Source organism: Phycodurus eques, chromosome 23 (genome assembly GCF_024500275.1).
Source record: "Phycodurus eques isolate BA_2022a chromosome 23, UOR_Pequ_1.1, whole genome shotgun sequence".
Lineage (NCBI taxonomy): Eukaryota > Metazoa > Chordata > Actinopteri > Syngnathiformes > Syngnathidae > Phycodurus > Phycodurus eques.
Window position 1 is genome coordinate 6,091,793 of NC_084547.1, and position 27,459 is coordinate 6,119,251.

A 27,459-nucleotide genomic window follows, 5' to 3' on the forward strand; every position below is an offset into this window, starting at 1 on the left:
AATTTCACAGTGCAGCTCCAAAACAGATGTATAATTGATTGACTTCATATCTAATCACATATTAAGTACGTAAACGTATCACAAGCAATGCATTCATTGATTCGAGATGAGAAATAGCACAAAGACGCAAGCAGGCTTTCTGAAGCAGACTTTATTTGCATCCTGTCACGTCACCACCGAATGATCACGTGATCACTCGAACGCCCCGACAACAATTTGCTTGAGGAACATTGAGCACAAGAAAGGCAGTGGTCCTTGCAAATTGCTGCAGTCGATGTGCTTGCATCCGACCGCCACCCGCAACGAATCGCTCCTTGTGTCTTTACAATGTGCGAAGCTCACATCGGTCACACGGCGGCAGTCTCGTTCGGCATCGTAAAAAAAAAACAAACGGTTGATGGGATTGATTCGAACCGACGGTAGAAACCGGCTAGCGCTTTGAAGAAGGCGTTGATTGCTATTTCCGTCAGACCCGCCGTATTGTTCTTTCGCTTCAGTGACGTCACAGTGCTTTTTTCTTGGTATTGATCAGCTGCCAAAGACAAACGACCTTCTTCAGCAACACTGTGTGCGAAACTATGCACTACTTAACATTGCGCTACTGCTGAAGTGCTAGTAGAATTTGATGTCACTAGTAGTACGAGTAACATGAAGTTGTCCGACTAGTATGCCAAAGTTTTCCTACTTCTGGTGAGGACAAAGAGTTCACGAGTACATGGACCTTATGATGGATCTCAACAAAAAGCCATTTGAGGAATACAGTAGTGCCTTGAGATACGAGCGACCCGACATACACGGACGGTTGTTGTTGTTTTTTTCAGATACAAGATGATTTTTCTGCGGAGATTTGTGAGCAAAAACTTGAGATACGAGCGCCGTATGGTGGCAGTGAACTCAACTTCACGACAAGCGGCACTTTTGCAGACTGTGAACAACTCAGGCTGTATATTGCCACTCCCAGTTCAAGTTTACTGTCCAAATTACACACTGTGTGCCCAAAGCAAGCATTTCGCTTTGCTCTAGAAAAATCCCTTTAGCTTAAAGCTAACAAACAATGCAAAACACCAAAAAAGGGCTAACGAATAGCATCGATGTCGCGGACCAATATTACTGCAGCTTACTGAGGAGTTTTGACCGGCTCCATGTACATGCATATATTTGTATTATACTGCCCCCAGGTGGCCGAGGCGCGCACATCAGAAGGAGCATCACTGTCCACTGAATAGAAGCAAAAAGTCGTTTTTTTTGTTTTTTTTTTTTACCTTCTATTGATGTCCTCACTGTACGCGTTTATAAAGTACAATATTATGAGTATATATTTTTTTGAATCGAAAAGGTATTCCAAAATGTTCTGTTCATTTATTTCAGGAGGCTGGATTGCACGAATGGCATTCGCTTTCTCTGCGACACGCGTTGTCACGGAACACATTCATTCAAGGCATCACTGTACTTGCACATCCTTGATAACCAGCTTGAATTCAAACTAGTAGGCCGAAACCTGTTCCACTAGTGCACCCTAGTCGGTCTGCTAGTGAGGACAAAACTGGTACCAGTATACCGATTTAATGCTGAAAGTCAAGGACATTCAATAAACGCTCAAACGGTGTCCCATTTGTCACGCCCCTGAAAAGTGCATTATGGAGTTTTGCTGCCCTCTAGCGACCATAGCTCCCCTTCCACCAGTGTCCTGATCTGCGTCAAATCATGAAATATTTGTGATCGAGCCTCTAAACATCCCTCGTCATGCGACTGTCCGGATGCACTGCGCCTCCACTTTTCTGGCCTTTCGGGTGTCGAACACGGAAGCAGATGTCGCCCAAATGAAGCAGTGGCAGAGACGAAGGCAACGTGGGAGGACATTTCCGGGGGACACTTCCAAAGGCCACCTCGACACTGCTGTGAAATAGAAAAGTAGCGCACGCACACGCATACGCACACTGACTGAGTGACTCCATGTTTTTCAATGTTAAAACACGGTTGACTTGAAGTGCTTACAGCAGATGCACACAATTGATGAGAGATAAAACAGTGTATTACAGTGAATAAGTGCTCTCCGTCGGTACAATCAAATCCTAAGAAAAAGAGTTTGTTTTTATTTTGTGTGGACGGGGGGGGGGGGGGGGTCTTTTCATATTTCTTCCCTGGATTGAGTCCTTTGTGCAGCTCCTCTTCATTTATTCTGTATATTATCCAATGTCTCCTTTTGCACACGCCGTTTCACAGGTTTGTGTGTGTGTGTGTGTGTGTGCTTTGCATCCGCGTGGGCGTGTCCATCCAAAGTGCGCGGCAGACGAGGCTGCTCCTTTGCTGGCTTTCCTCCAAATTGAGGACTAAGAAGTAGGCCAGGGAGCTGACCCCGTTCCAGTCTCCCCTCGACCAGAACGAAACGGACGCCACCTTTGCTCTTCTTGAGCGACATTTGTTTGCCAGTTGTACTTGGCGTGCTGATGTGGCAAGCAGCATGGCTTCTTCTTTGCAGCGCAGAGGCGGAGGAGGAGGACGAAGAGGAGTTATTGACATCCTCCTCAGCACTTGTTTTTAGGTTTGCGAAACGAAACAAAACAAAAACGAGTGGGAAACGGCACCAGTGCCCTGCGATTGGCTGGCGACCGGTTCAGGGTGGACCCCGCCTGTCCCGGCTATCTCTAGCTGAGATAGGCTCCGGCAGCCCGCGACCCCAGTGAGCAGAAGCGGTCGAGAAAATGGATGGATGGATGGATGGATGGATCAGCACCAAATTGTATGACAGATTTTTCCTCACCTTGATCTAGCGCGTAATGGAGATGAGAACCGTCGGTGCTCCTTTAAGGGCAGAAGACGCTTTTGTGTTCCATCAGTGCACGATGCGAGGTACATCAAGGCATGTCTTGATGAGTTTGGTGTGGAAGAACCGGACTTCAGATATGATGGCCAGCTGGACGTTAGTTGTGGTTCCCTCCCTACTCCTGTTCTTGCATAGATATTTCTCAAAGTGAGATCTCCTGTCTTGCCTCACTCTGGCTGTGTCTGGAATCGCTCTGTATTTACTATATAGTGCCTTATAAAGTGAGTTGGCCATTTTGTAGTGCAGTGTTTGAATGTAGAGCAAGTAGACGTTGGCCCCTCTCCAGAACCCTCGATGTACACACCAGTAGAAAACAAGCGACCAGCACAAGAAAAGCGACACAGTGAACCCTCTCGTTTGCAAATTTTGGGGGGTAAACTCTCCTACGTTATTCGCTGAAAGCCCTCTCGTACTCAGGCGAAAGCCGTGCCAAATATAAAAGTATTGCTTTGGTGCCATGTTCAAGTAAGGGGGAGGCCATAGCCTTGTTCAAGAGAAACAAAATTGCTTTGCTGCCATCCTGTGGCATCTGTAGGCAACTACAGAACTCTTTGGGTGGGCGTCAATTGTTTGTGGCTTTTTGCTCATCGCACTGCAGTCCGCATATACAAATTCCCGTTTTGTGGTTCGGGAGGCGGGAACGAGCTGAATAACTCCAAACGTAGCCGCTGCGTTTGGAATCATTCCGCTCCGTCGCTAAGCACTTTGCAGGTACTAAATATCCAGTGGCCGCTCGACTTACAAGTGAGCGGAGTTTTTTGCGATGCAAACCATCGCTCAACCGATTTTTGCCTAAATTTCAGTTACGAGTGCCAGACGGTGGCCGCGGAAGTTAACAATTCTTTAATAAAGAGACTTTGAGGTGTAACTCTGAGCAAAGCAAAATGCCACAGATGTCGCAGTGTTATAGCTCTTTCCGCACCAAACGCAAACGTCAACAGGACAATAGTGACAGGCATGGATTCTAAATCCACAAAATTTCCTGCAGCTTACTGAGCAGTTCTGATCGCCGTCTTACATTCACGTTACAAAAATGTTTGCTGTATTATGGGAGGATGGAAAAGTTGAATGGAATTTCCATTTCAACAGGGAAAGACGATTTGTGTTCTGCGATATGAGCGCGGTCACGGAACGTCAAGTTGACACTGTTTCATGTTTGCTGAGTGGGAAAAGAGCGAACGATTCCAAACACAGCCGGGGTTCATTCCAAAGCGTTTTGGAGGTTCAGAGACGGTCCCCGGCGTGGCAGCTCTCGTCTCCGTGGATGATCAGCACAGGGAAGAAGAAGGCATCCTGGTAAGAAGGCGGCCGATCCCTCTCCCCCGCGCCTCCGTCTCGCTCGGCGGCCTCTTCGTCCCCGTCTCCGCCTCCACCCTCCCCTCTCCTTTCCTCCACGTCCTCGTCCTCGTCCTCATCCCCTTCTCCCTCCAGCACACCTCGGGTCTCCTCGTCGTCGACCTGCCTGGATCCCAACCCCAGGAACCCCCCCGCGCCCGCTCCGCTTCCTGGCCCATCCTCCCGACTTCCCGCCAAGCCTCCGCCCACGCTACGTGAATGCAGCAGGCTGTTCCGTCTCCCTCCTCCGAGCCTCCCCAAGGAGAATCCGCTTCGACTGAGCACCAGCCGGCCCCCGATCCCCCCGCCGTGCCCGGCCGCCCTCAAGCCCGCCACGGTAGCGTTGAGGAGGGCCGCGGTTCCCGTGGGCGCCCTCAGTCGGGAGGGCAGACTGGAGCTGGATGTGGTCCTTCGACATCGGGGGCAGTTCTGGAGGAGGTACGTCGAGTTGAACGCCGCAGGCAGGGCCGGGGGAGGGCGGGTCCCCTCCGGGTCGGGGACGACGCCCGGGGGCCCGGACACGGGCGTGTAAGCGGCGGGGTTCGTCCCCCCGCTCGTGTCCAAGTCCATGAGGATTGCCTCGGAGTAGCTGGGAACCATCTGCTGGTTACAGCGGATGTGCCACTCCAGTTCGGTCATGTCCACCGTGTTGACCCGGGAGATGGCTCTGTAGCTGGACCCGTTCAGACCCATCCCCGCTCCTCCGTTCGCAGTCCCCGCTTCTCCCCTCCCGCCCACTCCCGGCCCACCGCCGCCGCAAACGCCTCCCCCGCCGAGATCCTCGTCCTCGCCGAACAGCTTCTCCACGTGGTAGTGCACGTAGGCCGTGCGGTACTCGGACACCACCCGCAGCGGCCACGACAGCAGGAAAGCCGAGGCCAGCCAGAACACTCGGTACCTGGAAAACCACGGCTGGCGAGCGGGGTCCGGGAAGGCCAGGATATGTTCGCGGAAATCCACGTTCTTCAGGTGCATGCCCTCCCGGGCCTCCATGTAGTCGTCCAGGCCCTCGTTCTCGCCGAAGAAGCGTGCTCGCTTGGGGCGGGAAGTAGAGTGGAGGTGAGAGTGTGTGACGGGACGTGCTTTAAAATAAACGTTCACGTTTCAAGAAAGCTACAGTGGCAAAGCTCAATCGAGTCAAGTCACCGATAAATTTCAAGCAAGCAGAGTCAAATCATTCTTTTGGTTAGGCAGCAACGCAAAGTCAAGTTTAGTCTTTCATACGTTTTAGCCGAGCAAGTTCCAAGTCCAAAAATTGGTGATTTAAGTCTGACTCGAGTCGAGTCGAGTCGAGTCGAGTCAAGTCAAGTCATGCGACTCGAGTCACCCACTTCTGCTTGTCCGGGTCACTTACCTGGGTGAGATAGGCGGCCTCAGCACGTGCGCTGGAGAAGCTGAGGATGGGGAATAAATTGGTCACCTTTCACCAAAAATTGCGCCGAGCGCCCAGAACGGGAACGACCGTAACGATCCCGGGACGCAGCGGCCTCACCTGAAGCACTTGGTGAAGCGGAGTCGAACCGCCGAGTGCAGCTGCAGGTCCAGCAGCTCCTTGGACACGTCTTTGACGCCGTAGCGGGCGTAGTCAAACTCCGAGCTGGAGGCGTGAGTGTTGACCCGTTCGTGGTAGACCTGGAAAGGAAAGCCAGCAAAACATTTGGAATTGGTCAGCTCGAGACAAATTGTGCCTCAATAAATGTTTACACAAAAACAAACACTTCTAAATGATTCAACTGAACTGTGCTGCACAAATGTCGAAGCCACTGCACAATTGTTTGAACGTTTAATTCGGTGATTCTTTCACATTCCACTAGAGGGGGCCCACGTACCACTTTGCAAACTACCACCGGCAACATGCAGCGACTCTAAAGTGAGAGCGGTGTCGCTCACCTGTGTGGTGGTGTACGCATCTCCGTTGCGATATCTCGTCACCTGCCTGGTCCTCCTCACGTAATGGTAGCTGATGGCCTTCCACCAAATGCAGGGCGTGGCCTGCTGGAGCCGCTGCACGCGCTCGTACACGTCCTGCGTGTTGACAAACGTACCGTCGTTTGCTTTAGCAGCTGCTTAGACCCGTGGGTCTCAAATTTGGTTAAAAATGACCAACATATAAGAAATATTGTTGCGAAGCAGGCCCAAGTCTTCATCAATAATCAGACAGAGGTTTTATTCTTAAAAAGTATATTTACGATTACTGTAAGCTTCTGTGACATGATGCACAGTTTGAACGTTAACAATGTGATTAAATATGGGAGAATAAAAAAACCTGTACGAAAATAATGATTCAATTAAATTGCGTCGCACATAAAATTGCACCCAAATAAATGCAAATGTATTGTACTTCAAAGTTAAACGCAACTGAAGTTTGCTTTAAAAATGTGTACCGGATAAAAAAAAAAAAAAAAGCGGAAGCCACGGAAACATTATGCAGTTTGAACATTGAATTCAGTGATGAACTAAAAGGTTATATACAACTAACTGTTGTTGTCCTGCACTTCCGAAGTATAAGAATGACTTTTTATGTAATGAAGCAAGGACATCATTACACGCCGGCGACTTTTAGCAACGACGCGACGTGCCGTGAGCAACATCCCCTGAAAAAGAGCCGGAACGCTGCGCGAACCTGGAATTCGGCGTGAGCCAACACGGCTGTCTTGGAGAAGCAGTGCCAACACTCCACCAGGTAGACCACGTAAAGCATTCCCAGGAAGGCCAGCGGGATGTAGAGGTAGCCGCTGGAGCACGGACTCTCCAAGCGTCGGACGTCGTTGTAGTAGGCGGCCGAGGTGGAGTTGCCGTCGGCGGCGGCCACGCGCACCGGCGAGGAGCTGAGCACGGGCACGCGGCACAGGGCGCACCAGATGAGCGTGGCGAAGCAGCCGTACATCAGGAGGGTCAGGAGGAGGCACTTCCAGTGGGACTCCCGGCACAGGGACGACGCCACCGACTGCTGGATCGGCCGTTGCTAAGGAGACGGAGAGGCGGAGGCTGAGAGGCGCTCACCGGATCGTTCCGTTTCATTTATTCGACTCGTTTGTCCAATCGGCCGCGTTGATCTAATCTGCCCGGGGTCTCCTGAATCGGTCGCTCTGGGCCTTGAGATACGAGTGAGGGTTTCGAGACACGAGCCTTTTTTTTTTGAGACACCGACGCCGTACGGTGGCAGTGAACGCAACTCAACAGAGAGAGTTACGCCTTGTGTCTGGAAAACAACCAAACGACGTTGCTTTAAGGATGGCCCGCTAGCTTCATGCTAACATTTAGTGGGCGACGTCATTGACATGCTAACAGTTAGCATCGACAGTCACAGATTTAAAAGCAACAGATATTTGAACATAAACGGTAGCGCAACACATGTAGACAGATCATATAACAATACCTACAGGCATATATTCTTGATACTCTACAAAAAAAATGACTAATATTCCAGCATCTTACGGAGTCACTGGCAGTAGTCGCAGAAGAAGTATGAAGTATTATCTTTCATTGCTCATTTGGGAAGGTTTTTTGTCCATGCGGTCCGGCAAAACGTGGTGCCCAAGTTTCACACACGTCACAAAATGACGATAACATAGAGTACGTCGGCCTCCAAAGGTCGCGTAGGTGACGACCTTCGCGCTTGGTTAAGGGCGTCGCATTTCGTAACGCGTAAGCTCGCAGTCGTGACCGAAACGGATGCATTACCACCCCGAACGCATGGCGGCATGAGTGCTGCACACTCGCAAACGGTTCACGGCTGGCTAAGTGCACGGGGCCTCGCTTGCACTGCGCGGACATCGCATTACAGCTCCTCCCCTCCTGCCCGTTCGCCGGCGCAACATCGCGATGCCCGTGAATAATTTAGCCGAGAAGGCTGCTTTCAGGAGCGGACCGACTCCACTCCAGCGCCAGGCAGCGTAGTACGAGCGCACTTGAAGGGCACACGCCAGCGGTCTTCTCTCTGGTCTCTCTGCTGAGGCCGACACGAAAGCGTTCTGTCAGATCCCGTTGGAATGACTTGCCTTCGTGCTGCCTTTGCTTATGTAATCATTCTCCTTCCCCGAAAAATTTTCTCTTCCTACCCCCCCCCCCCCCCCCCCCCCCCCCCATCCACCACCCCCCACCCGCCCACGTCGTCGCCACGACATCCTCCTTCCCTCTGGGCGTCTCTAAGTGGATTTGAGCGAAAGCGTCACGAGCGAGACGCCAGGAATGTTCGCGGAACGCTGAAGACGCGCGCTCAAGTAAAAGCTCGGCCAAGGACTGACTGACTTTTGCGAGCGAAATTCTTCTATTTGTCCGGTGAAATTTCTTCCTGTCCACGTATGTGGACGCCAGCTATTTCGTCCAATCGCATTTGAGCTCCTATGCGTTACCGTGTCAATGTCATCTGCCCAGGGACTTCAGAATCAGCAGCGGTGGCCCACGTAACCTCAACTGGACAAGCAACGGGGCCGCTTCTTTAACCAATCAGCTGTTACATTCGTCTTTACAGGGCCCTCGATGACGTCGGCATTTTTCCCGTCCTTTGATTGGTCGGTCGGAGCGAAACCTGCTCCGGCCGAGTTCGGCGAGCAAAACGCGTCTGAAACGATCTGCGCGCGTGAACACTTTCATATTCAGCTTCTCTGCTGAGTATGATGTCGCTTATGTCATTTTGCCATGTTATTGGATAAATATCGATTGTTTTGAGGCCATCGGTTCAACTAGTTTTGCCCACACAGCATCCAGAGTGAAGCCGGTCTCCGCCTGCTTCTAAAATGGAGCCCCCGCCGTTTGTAGTCAAGGCGAGACGGCCTCCTTCTCCGTCTCCATCTCGGCGCGGGCTTGACAGCGGCTATAATTAGCAAATCCGGCCGCGCGGGCGTCAGGAAAATGAAGTGAGGATCGGGGAAATGGGCTGCCGAGGAGGCCTGCAATGCATTGTGGGGGAAAGCAAGCCAGAGCGGGGCGAGCGTTTGGCGTTTGCCGTCGTTAGCCGTCGCGCAAACTATTAGCGTGACTTAGGCATCCGAGGGTGTCATATTTCCTTTTTGCGAAGAGCACAAAAATGCTCGCAGTTATGAAAAGTAAGTGTCATCAATGAACGAAGGACTCGACTGCACTCTGGCAGCTGACTATCGACTGAAGGTAAATGAGATAAGTGCTCGAGCGGAGCTCGGAGGATGAGGACAAATCGTCCACGCTGCGCCGGCCCAAAACAGGAAGGCCGCGGTAATGGGACGCGAGCGTAATGGCGGCGCGCTCCGTCCCGCGCGTTACGAGCCCGCGCCGAGCGAGCGGCCGAAGAACGGAGCGACACAATGAACTATACCGTTGGCGTTCTAGATTTCCATACAAAACTATTTCGTAAGCCAAAAACAGCCATCCTGTCTGCAAGCTCACATATTTACATTCTATTTTGCTAGTCGTATTTCTTGAACATTTTGCACACGTCCCTGAAAAAGCTGTCCACCCTGTCGCGACGTCGCCAAAGTTTCGCGTCCTCAATGGAGGCTGAAAGCGTGGCTGCTTGCAAAAGAAATATTGACACTGACGTTTTGTCATTTTCCTCATATTATGCGCGCACTTGGCTGCCGTGAAGCCAAATATGTCCACTCTGTCATGGAGACAGATCAAATGGATTTAAAAAGTCAGCAGTCAGCTTGCAAAGGTCCACCGTGTGCTGATGACGTGCCCGCATCAAGCGGAAATGTCCGCCCATATTTTGCCGCTTGCTCGCAGCTGTGGGAGCTCGACCGGCAATGTCGCATTTCTTCCAGCTTAACGTGGCCGAACGTCTTCATCCAACGAGTAGGAAGTTCGATGGAAAACCTCAACTTTTGGGCAAGTCTCAAAGGCACCTCGTAGTGATTTTGAAGATGATTCGGATTGTTGTTATGAAGACAACTGCAGCACAACATCGTACTGTAGGTGTGATTGCATACGCGCTTGGGTTTCATGATCATTTTTTGTGTGATCGACGGCCATCAAAAACGACGACGACGACGACGACGAGGAGGAGGAGGAGGAGGAGTGTCCTTGACCGGCTTGCGCTTTCCCACCGACACGGCGTCCTGCACTAAAAGGTGAGTGCGTCCTTACCTGCTCTCGTCCTGAGCCTTCCTCCAAGATGGGCTCTTGTGCGGCGGCCCTCTCCTCCTCCGTCCGCATCTTCCCTCCTGCCGCTCCTCGCCGCCTCCTCCCCCCTCCCCCCCTTCTAGAAGCGGGCACAGGCGGCGGCCGCGTCCGAAGGCAGGCACCTCCTCCCGGGTGGAGCAGCGGGCTCGGTCACCTCGGTCAGCTCATCCGCCGCGAGTCGGTGTCCGATTTCTCCATGGCGGCGCCTGCGGCAAACCGGCATCATCTCGCCCGCCTCTTGCTGCTCAAGCTCCGTCACACGGCGTCCTTGTTCCTGCTGTTCCTGCTGCTGCTGCTGCTGCTGCTGCTACTGCTGCTGCTGAGATAGTAGCGCAAAACCGGAGACGCAAAGATGCCCGATAGCGCCGCAAAAGCGCAGCCGCCGAAGCTGACTGCCAGCGCCGCTTCTGCTTTTGCACCTTGCCTTTTCTCTGACGTCATCGCCGTTCCACATACGGAGGCGCGCGACACCCCCTCCCCGGCGTGGACGCGCGCGCAGTCTGCACGTGGATGAGGATTGCGCCGCTAACGACCTCCGCAAAGGCCCCTTAGTTACTGTGCTTGACACGTCAAACCCATTTTCAGCGTGACTTCCACAAGGAAGGGTGACAAAGCAAAAAGCTGAGTATTATTATCTTTAACAATTTGAAAAAATCAAATAAAATTGGATAACAGGACTTTCGACTCTTTTATTTTATTTATTTTTTTAAAAATTCAATTCCCCCCCAAAAATGTGTGCCGACTTTGAACATTTTGCAACCAGAAGCGCCAGCGAGCCCCTTTAGCATAGCTGCCATTGTAACTCCACCTCACATTCGTAGCATAACATTAGCATTCTGGTTCACAAGCTAAAAAGAGCATCGTATGAAGTAAACCGCTTGCCTGGCGTTCCCGTGGCTCGAAAGGACGAAGAGGACACGGCGAGAATATAAGCAACTCAATAGACGCACCACTTTTATTTGCAACAGACTTTACATGCGGCATAGACTGCTTTGGACGTGCTGAATTGACGTGCTCTTTACAGACTAGCAGTGCGTTTATGGTGCCCTGTGGAGACAAAAAAAAGAAGGAAAATAGCACACGTATGAAAGGGTGTACTGCCGCAGGTTTTGGTCGACTTTCGGCAAACGTACGTACATGCGGCGGCGGCGGAGGCCGGCCCTCGAGAGCCGGCCGGCTTCCGGCCTGCCGGGAGGCCGCGGGACTCTTCGGGGGCCCCCGGGGGTCTCCCGCTGCACCGGCCGGGGCCGTCTCGCAACCGAATGTCGTACGAGCTCTCAGGAAGAACGGGTACGTTCGTCAAGGACGCCAGATAGAACAGCGCTTTCTAACGTCAATTCGACATGATTACCCAAATGCCATCGCAACATGGAAGTTGACTCTTATGAGCACAATAACAAATGCATATTTTGTACAGAAGGAAAATCGGAATGTTCTGAAAATGAAGTAGACTTCTTTTGTCAGGGTTCAAATTCGTCATCTTACGAGAATTTAATTGTATTTCTAGAAGATGAAGTCACAATTTAATATGAATGTCAAAGTTCATCGAGGGGGGGGGGGGAGTCATATTTGAACGTGAATTTAAAAAAATACCACCTTGCTCGTAAATGACACCATTGATTCTTGAATTCTGTATTCGCCGAAGAAAAAGACTCCATCCGTGCCTTTTGATTTTAGAGAAAAGAATACTATATTGCTGTAATAGACCTATGTTTCCGATAAAACAACAACAACTCTAATCATGGAGGGATGGCAGATTTATGTGATGAATTCCAATCGTATCCGAGCTTTTACTTGGGCCAGTAAGACGAGTAAAATTGTTCTTCAGTGTAAATGGTCGTTCGTCTCCATCCAGTATGTGCCCTGTGATTGGCTGGCAACCAGTCAAGGGAGCACCCCATACAGAACCTTTGAGACACTTTGTCAAATCAAGAGTCGCGTTATTAGTATTGGAATATTATTTTAAAGTCCGAAAGTTTTGTCAGCTCTTATTCCACAGCTTTTCCAGCTGGCATTTGCCACGCAACTGTTTCAGGTATCAGGGTACTTTGCGCAGGCGGAGTCTCAAAATCGGAACGTCGGTGTATCGACGACACGACCTCGAGCACGTTTGAGCAGAAAAAGCGGCAAAACGTCCTTGTCGCGTATTCGGCAGGATATTGGCTGTGACGGGCAGAAAGATGATGTCGGTCTCCGTGGGGATGACGACGTCCTGGGAGATGTACTTGGCCGGATCCGCGCAGCCCTCGTGCGCATCGCACATGGCGAACAGCTCGATTTTCAGTTGGACTCGCAGACCCGCCGGTACCTAGACGAACGCACGGCGAGCTCGACAGAGCGCAAGCGTTTGAGCGAGCGCGGCTCAATTTGCACTTACGGGCCCCGGGTGGTACTTGACACGAAGGCCTGAAGAGATCGGAGGCTGTTTCACGTGGAACCTGCAAGACGAGTCCAGCGTGAGCGATGGCGAACGTGAGCCGGACGCCGCGTTTGCACTCGCGGATCGGCGCGTCTCGCCTGCAGGTGTCGACGCCCACGTTCTTCATGACCACGGTGACGGCAGAGTGCGTGCCGTCCCTCCGCAAACCGAAGTCCACGCTGGACGGGCGCAGCTCGAAGCCTCTGGTTATAGTATTTGGGTCAGCCAGTGAAATGGTGCGACACCTGCGCCGCACCGGCTCCTCCACAGAGCGGAACTAAGGGGGGAAAAAGCGTTTTCGAGGCGATTCGTTGGCAATTGCGTGTTTTGGCATTCGCGACACAGACGCCGCGGACGTACGGCGCAAAGACGGTCTCACGGCTCCGCGCCTATCGCGGGTTTCTCCGCGTTCAACGGGGTTCACTGTAAGTGCGTGCTGTCTTACGTGGCGATTGGGCACACCGAAGGGTTTGGAGCTGACAATCGACGGCGGAAGTCTGACGCTCGGCCGCCCGGGCTGCCCGCTTACGTTCGCCCGGCTCGACCTCGACGGCGCGGAGGAGTCCGTCCGAAGGCTCGGAGCTGGGACGGACGAGAGTCACGTTCACATTTGAGTTCCCGCTGAAATGCGTGCCAATGTACCTGCTGCGGTTGGAGGCGTCGTTCCTGGCACCCTGCTGCTCCTCGCCGCCGTGTGACTGAGCGTGTAGACACATTGCTTTCGTGAACTTCTTATTATGGGAGCTGACCCGCTGACCCGCTGACCGACCTGGCAGAATGAGGTGTCTGGTTCGAGGGCGGTGGCGCTACAATGACGTCTAGGAGGAAAACACAACATGTTTTGCCGACTTAGCTTAGCACGTCTGCAGGAGTGTGTCGTTTGGGGCCCTCAAAGATTGCAAAGATTTGGAATATTAATGCGGATCATAACATTCATCGGAGTTCCTGACCGAGATGAAGTCCGTAAAATCCCTCCACGCTTTTACTGTAATTGAAGATGGAACGGTCCATTGCGTCAGAAGGGAGGGGAAAGCATTTGAAATGGTCTTGATCGCGGAAGACTTTTCATTTCAGATGAAAGCAGAAATAATGGCGTGAAATTGAAGAACACTTTTTTTAAGAGACGTTTTCACTGGGTAATCCCAAAACCGCCCGGTGGGAACGTGAGCGTGAACGCTTCTTTGTCTTTACGCGCTTTGCCATCGATTGGCGATCGGTCTCGCCCCCCGCCCCTCGCCCGAGAGTCGGCCGGGATAGGCCCAGCTCGCCCGCGACCCTAACGAGGACACGCGCTATGAAAACAAATGGATGTTTCTGTGCATGACCCAAAACTAGAAATGCAGGGCCACCAATGAACACGCTATATCCCAGCTGACATGTTTTCATACAGGAAGACTCGAATGATTTCGGCCTTCGCTAGATAAATCCAACTGTATACTTACGCCGCTCTTCTTGCAGGTCGTCCCTCTCGAAGGCTTCCACCGTGTCGTCTGACATCGTCAAGATGGGCCTCCTCATGTCTGGACTCCCACGGAGGAGAAGATTCTGGTAAAAAAAAAAAACAAAAAAAAAAAACATCAGTGTTACACTGTATCAACAAAACTACCCGGAGCAGATCAGACTATGGATTTTGATATTTATTTTATTTTGCCTGGTGGAATGAGATGTTTTCTGGGTGAAAGTACGGCACGATGAACTTCTTCCTCAGAGCATCGACGCACGCCTTCACCTCAAACAGCTCCTCTCTAAGGGACACAGTGAAGGTTTTGGCCTGTTTTACGGCCGCTTCTCCTCCGTCCTCCCCCTTTACAAATCAACCCGACTTGAAAAGTCGGGCGTCACGTGCGGCGCTGAATGAGTCCGAACCTGTACTGTTCCAGCGTGTCTGTCCACTTTGACTCTTTGACACGGGCACAGCTGCAAGAAGACCAGAGGAGAGGAGAGGAGAAAAGGATGAGATCCCGCGGACGCGGCATGAACTATCGAAGGGGCCTCTACCCGACGCTGGCCATCGTGGCGGCATCCTCCGAATCGTCCGACGGCTCGACCGGCGCTCGCACGGCTCGGCTGTACAGGCTGCCCGTGTCGCCTGCGGGCGGACGTGTGGCCAATCAGACAAAAGAACGTTCCATCCAGGCGTGACTCATGGCTCCCCTTACCTGGGGTCCTTTTTGCAATGGCGCGGGCTTCATGCGCTTCCTCTGTAAGAGACTTGAAAGGCACACTCTCCAATTAGCGCAGTTTGTCTAGTAGACCGAGCGCCCGCTTGATATCGCTTATTTTTGAGCAATTGTTGAATTGCATTTTGCTGTCTTAATGAGAATTGTTGTGTGCTGTACGTAGGTGTCGCCGCGCCGTGTGTGTTAATGTGGCAGTCGCAGTGCAAGATCTACACTCATTCGCGGTAGCTCGTCTATGGTACGTTAGCATTAAGCTAGTGGCACCTGACTGAGCAGAAGACCAGCGTGGACTCGCTCGGCTTCGGCGCGAGGCTCCTTGAGCGTCACGTCCGCGGACCGCTGCGCCTTCTCCATCAAACTCTCGATATATTCCTACGAGGCGACGTCACGCAAAACGTTCATTTGTCGTATTTCAGCTACGCAAGCTGCGTGTTGTCGTACGGTACGTGCCTTCAGTCGCATGTCCACCACGTTTTTGAGCCTTCTGCTTAAGGGCCGGCGTTGGTACAGTTCCCTGATTTCCAGGACTTTGGGGCAGCTGCGTACAGCGACACCGGCAACGGTTCGTTTTTGCAGGCCGGGCGCTGTCGTGGTCGCAAATGACGGACTGCCAGCCTTCTGCCACGGAGAGAGGGTGCAGTCAAAAGCCGTGACGTGCACCGCAGGGCCTTGACCTTTGGGTTTAGTTCTCACTTGACTGTCTGGTGCCTCAAAACGGGGGGAGTCACGCCCGCTACGATTCCGGAGGATCTGAGGCAGGACGTCGGGGTCCAGCTTGGCGTGCATCCACCTGGACCGTGCGCTCTCGATGCTGGGCTTCAGGACGGTGATGCCGAAGTCACCTGGAGGAGTCCCGACAGCTTCTGTAGAAATGTCAGTCGGCCATCACGGCGTCAGACCGACGATCGCTCACCTTGCGTGTCCGGCAGCGGGTCCTTCAGCAGAGCCGCAGTGGGGTCCGAGTGGGCCTGCTGCAGCAGCTCCGCCACGGCTTGACTGCTGAGGAGCTCAGAACCCGAACCGTCCTCGTGCACCAGGAAAAGCCTGCGGTCGAAGACGAGCAAGCGGAAAAGTGGACCATCGCACCGAGAACGCGCGTGCGCGTGCGCGTGTCACCTGGGACGATGTTCTCTGGGCTTTGACATCGTGTCTTTGTCCTCATCTTCGTCCTCGTCTACCTCCTGCAGCGTTCTTGGAGCCGGGCCAACGTTACGCGCCGTCACCTGGCCATCGTCCGACACCTGCAGAGAGCGTCAATCTACAATCGGCCCTCAAGTGGTGCCTTGACATAAAGAACACGTTTGTAACGTGTTTTTTAATGATCCCCAAATCGCCCCCTATAATATTATACTTTATCCAACCATGCAGTCATGACATCATTCAATCTAATTAAAAATAAGTAACCCCTTTTTGTCACACTTTTTCCTTCAATGCACATTGTGTTGCTCATTCTGGCGTGTGCACCTTGGCCTCCTGGGGGCGGTCTAAGACCGATATATGGCTAGACCGCACTGGCCAATCGGCTCCTCAGTAATATTCGTCGTTCTTCGCAAAGGATAGAGAACATATACATATAGTAACACTGGCACATAGATGCTAATTGTTAGCCCGTGTGCCTATGGAGTTTCCTATTGTACGTTAGCATGAAAGTAGATGAGGCTGTGTGTTTATTTTGCCTGCTTTTGGGAGCGAAAGATAAGGTAATGTAATATAATATATTTCTTATATCTGCCAAACTGCTGCTTGTTGTGTTGTGAAGAGAGTCGAATTGAGTTCACCGCCGGCGTACAGCGCTCGTCGAGTCACAGCAAAAGAAACGGTCCGACCGACGGCTCGTCTCTTGGGAAAACTGGGCCGGCTAATTGCTTGACCTTTCCGTCGCTCGGATTAATGGCACGGAGTGGGGTGCGACGGAAAGCGCGCTGTCGTCCATTCAAACTCGAAACTGCAACTCACCTGAAAGCGGTTTCCATCCACGTCCGTTATGTCGCAGGCCACGTTGTCAGTGTGACTCATGACGTAAGAGGGGAGGCCGCCCCGGGGGCGTCCGCTGGAGTAAACGCACTTTCCGTCGCTTTGGATGTGCAGGAGCCCGACGCCGGACGGGACCACCTTTGACGACAAAGACTCGCTGAAGAGCCCGTCAAAAAAGAACTCACGGATGACACGATGATGACACCCCACCTGATAATCTCCCTCGTTATCCCCGGTGATAACAGTCCCGTCCGCCAACCAGATTTCAGCAAGATGTCGTTCGGGGTACATCAACACGGTTGCGCAGGCCTCGTTTTCCACCAACACGACCCTCTCTTTGCTCGGCGCGCTCGCGGACTCGTGTGTTTTGGCGTTCTTTGTCGCAGCTTCGCCAGGAGCGCGCCCGTCTCGCCCGGTCACGCCGACGCTGGCGTCGTCGTCTGGGGAGAGGGCGCGACACGGCAACGCCGACTCTTCACGTCTTTCCCAACCTCTACTAAGTCAAGGAACATATTTTACGTTGAAAAGGAAATCTCGCATTTGCCGCCGCTCATTAACCCCAAATACATTTCGGAGGTTCCAGTCAGCTTTTCCTGACGTTCTTTTTGCTTTCCAGCTGAAGACAAACAGCTCAAACGCACGATGCTGCCAGCGTTATTTTTTTATTATTTACCCTCTCAAGAAGATTTAGACCCCCAAAAATCAATGGAGTTGTACAGGCTACACGTCACGTTAAAATGGCGGACAAAAGTCTCGGAAGGATTTTTGACATCCCAAAAACCTGGGATTTGAACGGGAGCGTGTCCACGTTTCCTATCCACTGCGTACGCCGACAATGACGATCTATCTCGTCTCAGTTTACTGACACATTTCCCATTCGTGCGAACTCCGGAGCCGTTTAGTCGAACACGAAGCTCTTATCGAGTCGTACGCTCCCTCACCGACGCTCGGCGGCCTCTCTCGGTAGAACGTGGTGATTCTCGTCCCGTCCGCGTGATCCACGCTCACGGACCCGTCCGGCTTCTGCACCGTCACCACCAGGTCTTCGCGGCTCAGCATCGCCTGCGAGCCGAGCCGAGGAGAACGGGACGACGGAGTAAGCGTGGTCGGCGGGTGAGCGGCCGCCGCGAACTCTCACCTCTTGGGTGACCGGGTCCGACGTCTTGTAGGTGAGAAGAGAGCAGCCGGGGCTCCGCTCGTGTGTGCTGCCGACGGTGCTGATTCGAGCGCCGCGGGGCGTCGTCGTTGTCCAAAACCCTCGTGGTGGAGGTGTGACCTGCTTCTCGGGATTTTGTTCTAGAAGCACACGCGCCCAACGTAGCAGAGAACTGACAGCGTGTTGATAGGAGCAGACACACACACACACAGGGTTGATAAAGCGTCTTAAGTTTAGTGTCGTTTCCTTGCCGTCGGTGATGTCTTCTTCTACTTCTGGCAGCCACACTGGGCCAGAATCCGAGCTGGAACTTATGGCGCCGTCAGCAAAGAGCACCTGCAACGCCAACATAAATAACGAAATCAAACGTGCGGGGACAACCGCGGCGAAGCGTGCCGCCGTGTTGACCTCGCTGGAGCCGTCCCTCATGTATCGGATGACGGCTCCCTGGCCGGTGACGGTGCGGGACGCCTCTTTGGCCAGACAGGGGCGCTGGCGGCCCGCGACGTGAAAACTCAGTCGCACCAGCATGTCTTGCTCCTCTGCGGACACACCCCGTTTTGTGAGCACGTTAACACCCTAACCCGCAGGAAAAGAAAAGGACATCACTGACCGTCTTCACGCATGAACTGCACAAGTAGGCCACTCGGGACAGACAGGTTGAGGCCGTTGAAAGGACTCGGGCACGCTCGGGATTGGCCTTCACACGCCTTCACGCAAAAAAACACACACTGACACGTTGGCAGCGAATATTCGGAACGACGCATCCCCAATGGAACGTGTGCGCAACCTGCGCCTCCGCAGGGCCGCCTTCGGTCTTCGGGGTGTCTGTCAGCTCCGCTCCCGTGGACTCGTGCGGCCCTCTCTCCGTTTCTTTCACGCTCTCTACTCGGGTTGCAAAGGGGACGACATTTTCGCCCAAGTTTCAGTGGGAATTTATGACCAGGCCTTTTGGAAATATTCCAACTGTGACATTTCCCATGGGAATCTTTTGAATTTCAATTCCGCGGCCATTGTGGCGCAGTGGAAGAATGTTTCGAAGCAGCATCGCTATGTTACTGTGCAAGCTCGACACGATATGTCCAGGCACAATCGCGTTCGACGTTCAGCTTTCACATGATGAACAGAATAGCAAAGCATTCGCTAGGAGTTTTCACACCTTTGCATTTTTCCGGCGGTCTTCGGAAACTGTAAGACAGCCGGACGCCGTTATCCAGCAAGGCCGAGAACGAGCGCCCGGTCGCTGCGGCGGTCTTCGCGGGATTCTCTTTTGGGGCGGAGAGACACCGTACGTGATCAATAACGGGAACAAATTGCCGAGCTCTGATGGATCTTTACCTTTAGGGTCATTTTTGGCGGCACGGATAACTCGGCTGATGTGCGTGTAGAAGTGATGACCGTCCTTCCTCACGGCCACTTTCAGCATGCTGGAACCTACGGTGACATGTTTCTGTCAAATATCGTCTCTGCGAAATGCGCAAATGCCGTCACCTTCGACGTAGCCGACGGTCTCCACGGTAACGTGCCCCCCGGCCGCAGGGAAGACGTACTGGAGACACCCTGACAGATGGACCAACATTCCCTCCATGTGGAAGCCAGCGAAGCCCTAAAAGTGAGACACAGTGTTCCCTCTACGAACACTTTTGTCGTCGGTCGGCGCGTCTGCGTTCTCACAATGGCGGCCTCGTCTTTGTCGTCCGCTTTACTGGAAAGCGACCGGTCGGAGGCAGCGGTCGTGGAGCTGTCGGTCGTAGCTTTGCTCTTCCCTCCCGTGGCGGCGGATTTGTCGCTTTTCTTGGCCTCCGCCGACTTCGCGTCCTCCGCCTGCTGCTTCTTGCCCGGCGCCCCTTTTGCCGGCTTCTTGCCTTTCTTGGCTTCCTCGTCCTTCAGCCTCTCCTCCTCCAGCCTGGAAGCCTGTCGGTTTGAGTGACTACTCAATATATTTCGCACACGCGTCTTTCGAGATTTTGTGCGTGCGTGAGTTGCTACGAACTTTAAGCGAGTTTTTGGTGATGAACGGCCCCCGGGGCTCCTCGTCTTCCTCTGTCCAATCTGCCACATTTTCATTCAAGAACAAGTCCGAGAAACACAGAAAGATCGGTTCGTGTAAGCAAACGAATAATATTGCATTCTGGTGTGAATATCCGCTGTACTTTCTGAAGCACGCGCAGAACTTGTGTGGTTGACATCCAACAGCTGTCTCTTCATCTCCTCCTTTTCCATCCAGTCTGCGATGGTGTCTGCTACGTGCTCCAAATACGTCCTACGATCGATCGAATCCCGCATTTATCACGTTGCAAGAAAATGGAGGACGATACGACGATATTGCACTCTTACCTGAACTTGACATCCGTGTGAAGAGCTACATCCCAGAATTCCTTGCACAAGCGATCAGAACTCATGGGATTGTGGCAGAAAATATACATGACATTGTTATGACTCCCTCTGAGTGTGTCCAGACAGCGAAACTGTTGGGCGGCTGACCGGAGGACCTACGTCAAAAACCCAACGTCACATGGAACCAACAATTCCCAAGATACCGATCTCCTCACTTGAGGGAAGACAGCGGCCTCGTAGTGTTCAACGTAGCGCCGGTCTGAGAGGGACCTCAGTCGACAGCTCTGAATGTCGGACAGGTCGAGCTGGACGGCTTGGCGCTCGCTGCTTTGCTGGAGGAGAAAACACATTTTACGGTCTCCTTAGATTGTAGATCATCATCTGGCAATTCAAATACAGTACAAACACCTCCGTAGAAGCAGAGGCGTCTCTTCGAAACGTTGGACCTACGGCAGAGGGAAAGAAATCGTGACAAAGTCAACACAAACGAAATTCCTTTCACGGAATAAAGCAGCAACGCACATTTCTTGCGCAGGTTGCGAAGCTTCTGCTTGGCGAAAGACAACGGGTTGTCCCAGGGGTTCACGGGGTGTTTTCTGGTTTGTTGCACCATGCCCAAAGGTCTGCAATCTTTTCCCAGAATGCCGTTTTCATCCAATCCCGTCAGCGGCATGCTCTCAAACACGCTCTGGTGAAAGAAGCGCTCCGCCTGCGGCCACGACACCTCGTCTGCGGAGCACGGTTACGTTCAAAAAGAATCCAAAACGGCAAATATTTCTTTTCTATTTCAGACCGTCGGTGCATTGGCGCTGGAGCTGTTGTTTGATGGCCCTCCAGCACGAGCTATTGGAACGCCGCTGAGCCACTGAGTTGATGAGCTTCCACGCAGGCGACCGCTTCATCATGGAAGCCTCCTCCCGGGCTGGATCCAAACCTTGAGTCTCCTACAGGGACCACGGCAAAAGCAAATAGGGACCGAGCCCTCCCGCAAAGAGCGAAAATCCGCAAATCATTGACGCCCCCTCCAAAAAGGGGTTTGTAATTGCTACAAGATGCCCGCAAAGCACTCCAAACGGAGAGGATCATAAAGCATCAACACCATGCTTCACGTACGTACACGATCATACACCTACGTCACATAAATGACTGCATTTAGCAGTTGAATTATTCACAGACAAAGCACCTTCACATGGGCCTCATCAATATTATTATTATTCTATATTAGCTAGATGACGAGCCGAATCAACGTGCTAGCACAAAGTGACGCAACATCACATCTGGGCAAACAAACGTGCACTAGCACGTGACACAAACTCACCTTTTGGCATTTGGTCACACAGCGAATAACAAACCTGCAACTATGTGAATTTGACTTACAGTTATGCCAATTAAGCGCAGTGCCCTTTCATCATGGTGTCTGATGATGACGGGTTGCTCTGACCTCTTTGGCGTCTCCTCTGCATCAAACTGCTCCATGAGCATCTAATACAGAAGACAAGTGACCGGACGAAGACAACCTGCCGAGTGTATTATTTCTTTACCGTATGTGTTATCCCTCCATGTACCTCCTTGTCTTCTTCTCTCTGCACTGTGGTCAACAAACTATACAGCAAGTCTCTCCCCTCGTCTTCTGTTTCGACCTGAGGCAGGACGCTGTGCAGCATTTGGGCGACCACGTGATGATCCAGACCGGGAGCAGTCTGAGGGCCGGCGTCCTCGGGCACGTGCGATTGAAGGGACTGTTCGCTCGACATCACGACCTGGACGCACAAAGGCGGTGCTGGGCCTTCTCAGTGGTGGATTAAGTTGGATGAGACCCCGCTGAAGGCCCAGCTAGCTAATGCACAAAGGCAGTGGCAATAACGCAATCCGGAAAACGTCTGAAGACGTGCAAACCTGCTCCAGCACGCAGTGCAAGATGAGCGGCACAGAGCAGGCCTCGGCTGGGACGTGCTCCAGAAGCCCATTGTAGTGGTTCATGTCCACATCAGTGGTGAGAGATGACGGCGCCTTCTCTGTTTCACACAGAAAACCACGACAAGGTCAGCTTGCAATGAAAGTGACGATGATGATGAAGAAAGCTCTTACTCGGGGGTGGCGGGCGTCCTGACTTCTTAGAGCGCGGGGACACAGTAGCTCCAGTCTGACAGAAAACAAACAAAAGTGAGTCCAGGTACGAAATCTATGAATTGTGGGTGTGCGTGTAAGTCGCATTTATAGAATCAGATGGCAGAAAAATGCCGACGTTGTTGGCGAGCTAGCCAGGCCTGTGAGGCGGAAATGTGAATCTGAATGCCATTGCTGATATAGTTTAAGTGGCATGGGTCAGTGCTACTGACTCTGAAGGTGGTGGGAAGATTAGATAGATTGAGATGGCAACAAATAGAATAGTCTGATTGGACGAAAGAATCTCACATCCACAAATGGTCTTGGAAGCAGCGCGGCCGAGAGAAACGCTACCCAATGAAGAGAATAATAGACTGTTAGGAATAAATTAAGACAATTTCACGGGACAAATATTTGAATGTACATGATCGATGTCGGTCTTCGTCGCTTGCGATCGTGTTTAGAAGGCCGACCATCGGTGTGCTTTTACCTCTGCGGGTTGTGGAGAGTCCTGCCCAGAGACCACAGAGGGCACACGTATGAAGTTGGCGGTATCCAAGTAGTGCTGGTGCTGCCGGCGCCGGTCCAGACAGTCGTAGATGAGATTTGCCACGCCGTCAAACAATTGGGTCGCCACAGCCATCTGCAAGCAGACAGCAAACGTGAGCGCCAAAGACACGACACAGGAAGCGAGGGGCGACGCACCGCGGCATCGGGATCCTGGGGGTCAAAGGGCATCAATGAATCGGGGACGGCGTACTCCAGCTGAGCCACGTTGTGGAGTCGGGAGTTTGGCCCTCCGTCGTCTAGAACTTGTCTCAGAGCCGCCCAGAAGCGGTCCAGCGTCTTGGCCTGCGCCGCCGTGGCCTCTCTGGCAGCAATTTCATCCGCTGATGGAAGACAGCAAACTGTGACCTAAGCTGAGACAACCGTTTCCCAACCTTTAGCGAGCCAAGCCACGTGTTTTACCTGCGGAGCAAAAAGTTGGAAACTAAATGTTTAGATTCATGTTTGACGATGATATCTTTCAAAGAAATGACATTCCATTCACCGTAAATTGCAGACACAGTAAGTCACAGGCTACGTTTACTGTGCTCCATTAACTTTCTGGATTCAGAGCGGTTACACTGAGCTACAATCCGCTTGTAGCTCCAGCTATTTATTATGTACTGCGCAAGGTACTGTATTTTTTTTTCGTCCGAGACACTTCGCCAATCCAACGTGGCTAATGGTGACGCTCGACTCCCTCCGAGCGTCCGGATTGACTAGCGAATAGAACGGCGACGTCACGTGCCGCCATCTGCGTCTGCCTACAAAAACTCCAACTTTCGGTTTTCTACGTCATCTCTGCCCGGTGAGCGTTTTTGTGTGGAAAAAGAAAGTTTTTCCAAGAAAGTTCATTTCAGACCATTGCCCGTGGCTGCTGAATTTGCCCGAGTTATTCATTAATGACGAATTATTTTATAAAGACGGAATTGTATTTCGTTCAAGTGCAATATCCGAAGTTGTACGTTCCTATTTTAGACTGTCGTCATCCATGCGCCGATCTGCCTGTCGCTATACGTTACCTCACTATAAATATAAACAAATCATTTTTCGACCAATGAGACGACTGCCCTCTCACCGTTGGCCTCGGAGTTTTCCTCTCGCGGCTCCGGGTGCCCGTCGCAGGGCAGGTGCGCAGCGCTCAGCCCGACGACGTTGGCGACGTGCACGCCGGCGGCGTCCAGCGTCCCCGCCAGGTGCGGCTGGTGAAAGCCCAGCAGCAGCACGTAGTGCTGAGGGCCGTCGGTCGGCTCGTCGTCTTTGCGGCGACACAAGCACAGACACCCGCGTCAGGCGGCGCTCCTGCTTACGATCCATCAACTTTATGACAACTTGAATCATCAACATTGAATAGTGACTAGTGGACTTTTGCGTAACGGCGGTTCACCATTTCGGGAACCCGTCCTCCTTTACAGGCAAAGAAAAAAACAAAAAAAAACAAAGGAGCGTTTTGCCACCATCTTCCCAAGAAACTACATCGGCGACATTCCTCGAGCAAAAGTAGTGCTTTGCCACCCTCTCGTGGCATCTTGGTGCCAAGGAACTACGTTGACCTGAGTAGAAGAGTTTCACTTGGACAAAAGTAGGCAATCGTAAACCTTTTCGGGGGGGGGCTCGGTCCCGATCCGCGGTTCGCTGTCAACATAATAATACAAATAATGTTGACCTATGTACTCGGGCGGCTCCACGTCATCCCTGCGTTTAAGCTTCGTTTTGGGTTTGGCGGGCGGCTCCTCCTTTGACTTCTTGTCTTTGCCTTTGGGGCCTGCTTTTTCCTTGGTGGAAGGAGGAACCGCTGCAGCCTTCGATGGAGCGACGACGAAAAAAACAAAACATACCGTACGGTCAGGGAGAATGCAAAACGAAAGAGCACATTTGGCTCCCGTCTCTCACGATCTCTGCTTTTCTCCTCTGCTGGTCGTTCTCTTTAATCTGCAGGAGCATGAACTTGACGATTTGCGCCATGAGCTCAGCAGAGATCTCCTCTCGGGCCTCGAGCAGCTCCCTGGCGGGCTCCGTCACCTGCGGGAGCGCACAGCGAACATTTGGCGAGGCGGAAGACCGGCGTGCCGCGGAACTCCGTCTCCATCACGAACCTCGTAGTACTGAGGAAAAGCGTCACGTTTTTTTGCTTTGGGGTTTCCATACTCGCGAATCTGCGGTCAAAGGGAAATGGGCAAATGTTTCACACGGCAGCAATATTCACACACATACGGTTGCGTCGACGAAATAAAAGGGCGGACTTCGTGAACAACGGACACGTTAGCTACCTTGGCCTCGGTGTCCTCCCAGGAGAGCGAGCTGAAAAGCTTGCGTTGCGGCTGCCGCACGGCCCGAGCCAGCACCCGGATCAGCTCCTCTTCGTGCGGACCTCGACCCACCAGCACGCAAACGCACGCTTGCCAGTGCTCCTGCGACCAGAGCGAGGACACGCGACGGATACGCATACAAAATGTGGTTGGAATCATCACACCGTCGTCACGGGTTCCGGCATGGGCGTTATGCGGGGCCGCGCGGGGTGGCCTTACGCCCCAAAGTTAAAAAAAAAAAAAAAAAAAAGCAATGTGAAACGAACACATCAATTTGCGTTTTTGTGGGGAATTTGCGCCCCCTTGTGGATCCGTTTCTGTATTCGTATTTGCTCATAATTCAATGCATTTAACACATTCACTGCCATTGACGGCTTCAGAGGTCAAATAGCCATGTTAACTGGGAAGGCTGGCAGGGAATGAGTTTTCAAAGGAAACATAGAAAAATAAATATATTTTAAATATAAAGGAAATATAGGGGAAAAAAAACACACCGGGGTGTCCCCCGGTGTGTTTTTAATTGGGGTGGTTGTGTGTTGGTGGGGGTACCATTCAAGCAAAAGGACCGCCCCTGTTACAATCCAAATAAACGTCATTTATGAAAATGTCCGTTTTTTGTTTTGTTTTAAGAACACACTGCGCGCAAAACTGTTACGGATTCGTGACTTTCACTCTTCTGCCTAATTCAAAAACCACCCGATGCCACCGAATGCATGCAGTGTGTTGGGGCAGATCCTCCGAGCAACGTCGAGCACACTTGCTGCTGTCGCGCAAACCTCGTCGAAATGTGCGTTGGCCAGCCCGCTCTCCCAAGTCTGGACGTCCGGACCCTGTGCGGCGGCGGTCTTCTTGGCCGCTGCACCTTTCTTGGCTGCCTTGGGTGCCATCTCGCCGCAGAAGGAATTTCAACTCCGATTAGTGGCAGAATCCTCACGCTTGACCGTGTGGCGACTCCTCGCGTCCCTGTTGCCCATGACAACCACACAGGAAGTCATGCGTTCAGCTTCCGGCGGCTTTCAAAGTATATATATATATATATATATATATATATATATATATACACACACACACATTTAGCTAGACCTTTTGGGGGGGAAGTGAAAGCGGGCTTCAAACGTCCGATGATCAGAAGAAATCCTTTATTAATTGTGTTCTTTATTGTAAATTGTGTTCTTTATTGGCTTCTTAAAGGCGTTCTGAACTGCTAGCGACACGGTGGCTGTTGCATTTGGCGTCCGCTAGAGGGCGGTAGAGCATCATTGGTGAAATGCAACATTCACACAAGAAACAAGAACCACATGACGGGTGATGCTGGTGTGGTGTTCAGCACAAACTTCCAGTAGGGTGTCAGTCACCTGCAATTCCACATCTTCAAAATGGATCATTTAGCCAAGACAGTGTGCTCCTCGAGTACTTCTTGTTCAAAATCAGCCCATTTATTATGCTATCGTGCCTGTTTCGTGGAGGTGGGGGGGGGGGAAACAAAGTGAAAACGAGCTTGAAATGTTTCATTGTCTGCGAGACAAAGAACGATTTCAATCGAATGCTTTTTCGACCCCGAAGGATGAAAAGCACAAGCCCGTTGGTTTACTTCTCAGGGTTGAGACGACAAACAACTGAGGATGTGGGAAAAAAAATGTCTTCAAACCAACGCCCTCAAAACCCGAGTCATGTGGCCGAAAGGGAAACCGCCAACGCTCGGCCTGCCGTCGACGTTGACGACCGTTGCCACGCCGACAAACACATTCACCTTGCTCGGCGGCGTACTTTGAAAAAGGCACGATTTCAAACATTCTGACGCCGAACGAGGTTTTTCAACATCGGCCGCCGAGATCTCACCGAGCTGACAGAATGCGCCCCAGCAAGAAACCCTAACCTTCCGCAGGAGGAGGCCATCCCGCGCCGGCGCCCTTCTGTAGGCCGCTCGTCCTCCCGAGCGTTCTATCCATCAACAACACGGCTATAGTTCACTGTACACATCACAGAAAGAGCGTCAAGTTGGGCTTTGATTTATTGGACGACGGTTCATTCCAAGCCTTGAAATCCACTTGCACAAGCGCCAAGCGTTCGAAATGCAACGCTGCCCAATATTCATATCATCTACTCGTGTGAATTCAGTTACAAAATAATAGCACTGTCATCTATAAAGCAAAACAACACAAATGATACGAGAA

The 27,459-nt window shown here is 52.1% G+C and overlaps 2 protein-coding genes across 2 annotated transcripts; both read right to left on the reverse strand.

The window, feature by feature from the left end:
• Window positions 1-207: 207 nt before the first annotated feature.
• LOC133398050 (transmembrane protein 151B) lies at window positions 208-10,336 on the reverse strand. The gene is made up of 6 exons (XM_061669634.1): window positions 10,223-10,336; window positions 6,783-7,124; window positions 6,050-6,184; window positions 5,652-5,791; window positions 5,514-5,553; window positions 208-5,194 (listed from the first exon to the last, which is right to left on the reverse strand). Exons 1-6 carry the CDS (start codon window positions 10,289-10,291, stop codon window positions 4,049-4,051), a joined length of 1,872 nt encoding a protein of 623 aa, XP_061525618.1. The 5' UTR covers window positions 10,292-10,336; the 3' UTR covers window positions 208-4,048.
• Window positions 10,337-10,513: 177 nt separating this feature from the next.
• Window positions 10,514-26,297, reverse strand: spag17 (sperm associated antigen 17). The gene is made up of 48 exons (XM_061669719.1): window positions 26,062-26,297; window positions 25,247-25,387; window positions 25,073-25,132; window positions 24,840-24,998; window positions 24,643-24,778; window positions 24,055-24,234; window positions 23,136-23,320; window positions 22,921-23,073; window positions 22,413-22,467; window positions 22,221-22,339; window positions 21,890-22,084; window positions 21,702-21,806; window positions 21,118-21,268; window positions 20,847-21,053; window positions 20,733-20,770; window positions 20,540-20,656; window positions 20,325-20,479; window positions 20,141-20,250; window positions 19,981-20,039; window positions 19,662-19,901; window positions 19,479-19,593; window positions 19,326-19,421; window positions 19,147-19,254; window positions 18,778-18,872; window positions 18,601-18,697; window positions 18,396-18,529; window positions 17,970-18,323; window positions 17,773-17,893; window positions 17,042-17,271; window positions 16,814-16,969; window positions 15,974-16,098; window positions 15,771-15,901; window positions 15,551-15,699; window positions 15,308-15,475; window positions 15,122-15,229; window positions 14,837-14,888; window positions 14,676-14,766; window positions 14,544-14,594; window positions 14,329-14,422; window positions 14,120-14,222; window positions 13,447-13,495; window positions 13,320-13,375; window positions 13,123-13,259; window positions 12,776-12,954; window positions 12,636-12,696; window positions 12,419-12,566; window positions 11,339-11,548; window positions 10,514-10,758 (listed from the first exon to the last, which is right to left on the reverse strand). The coding sequence occupies exons 1-48, from the start codon at window positions 26,170-26,172 to the stop codon at window positions 10,514-10,516; spliced, it is 6,339 nt and encodes a 2,112-aa protein (XP_061525703.1). The 5' UTR covers window positions 26,173-26,297.
• Between the last annotated feature and the right edge of the window lie 1,162 nt (window positions 26,298-27,459).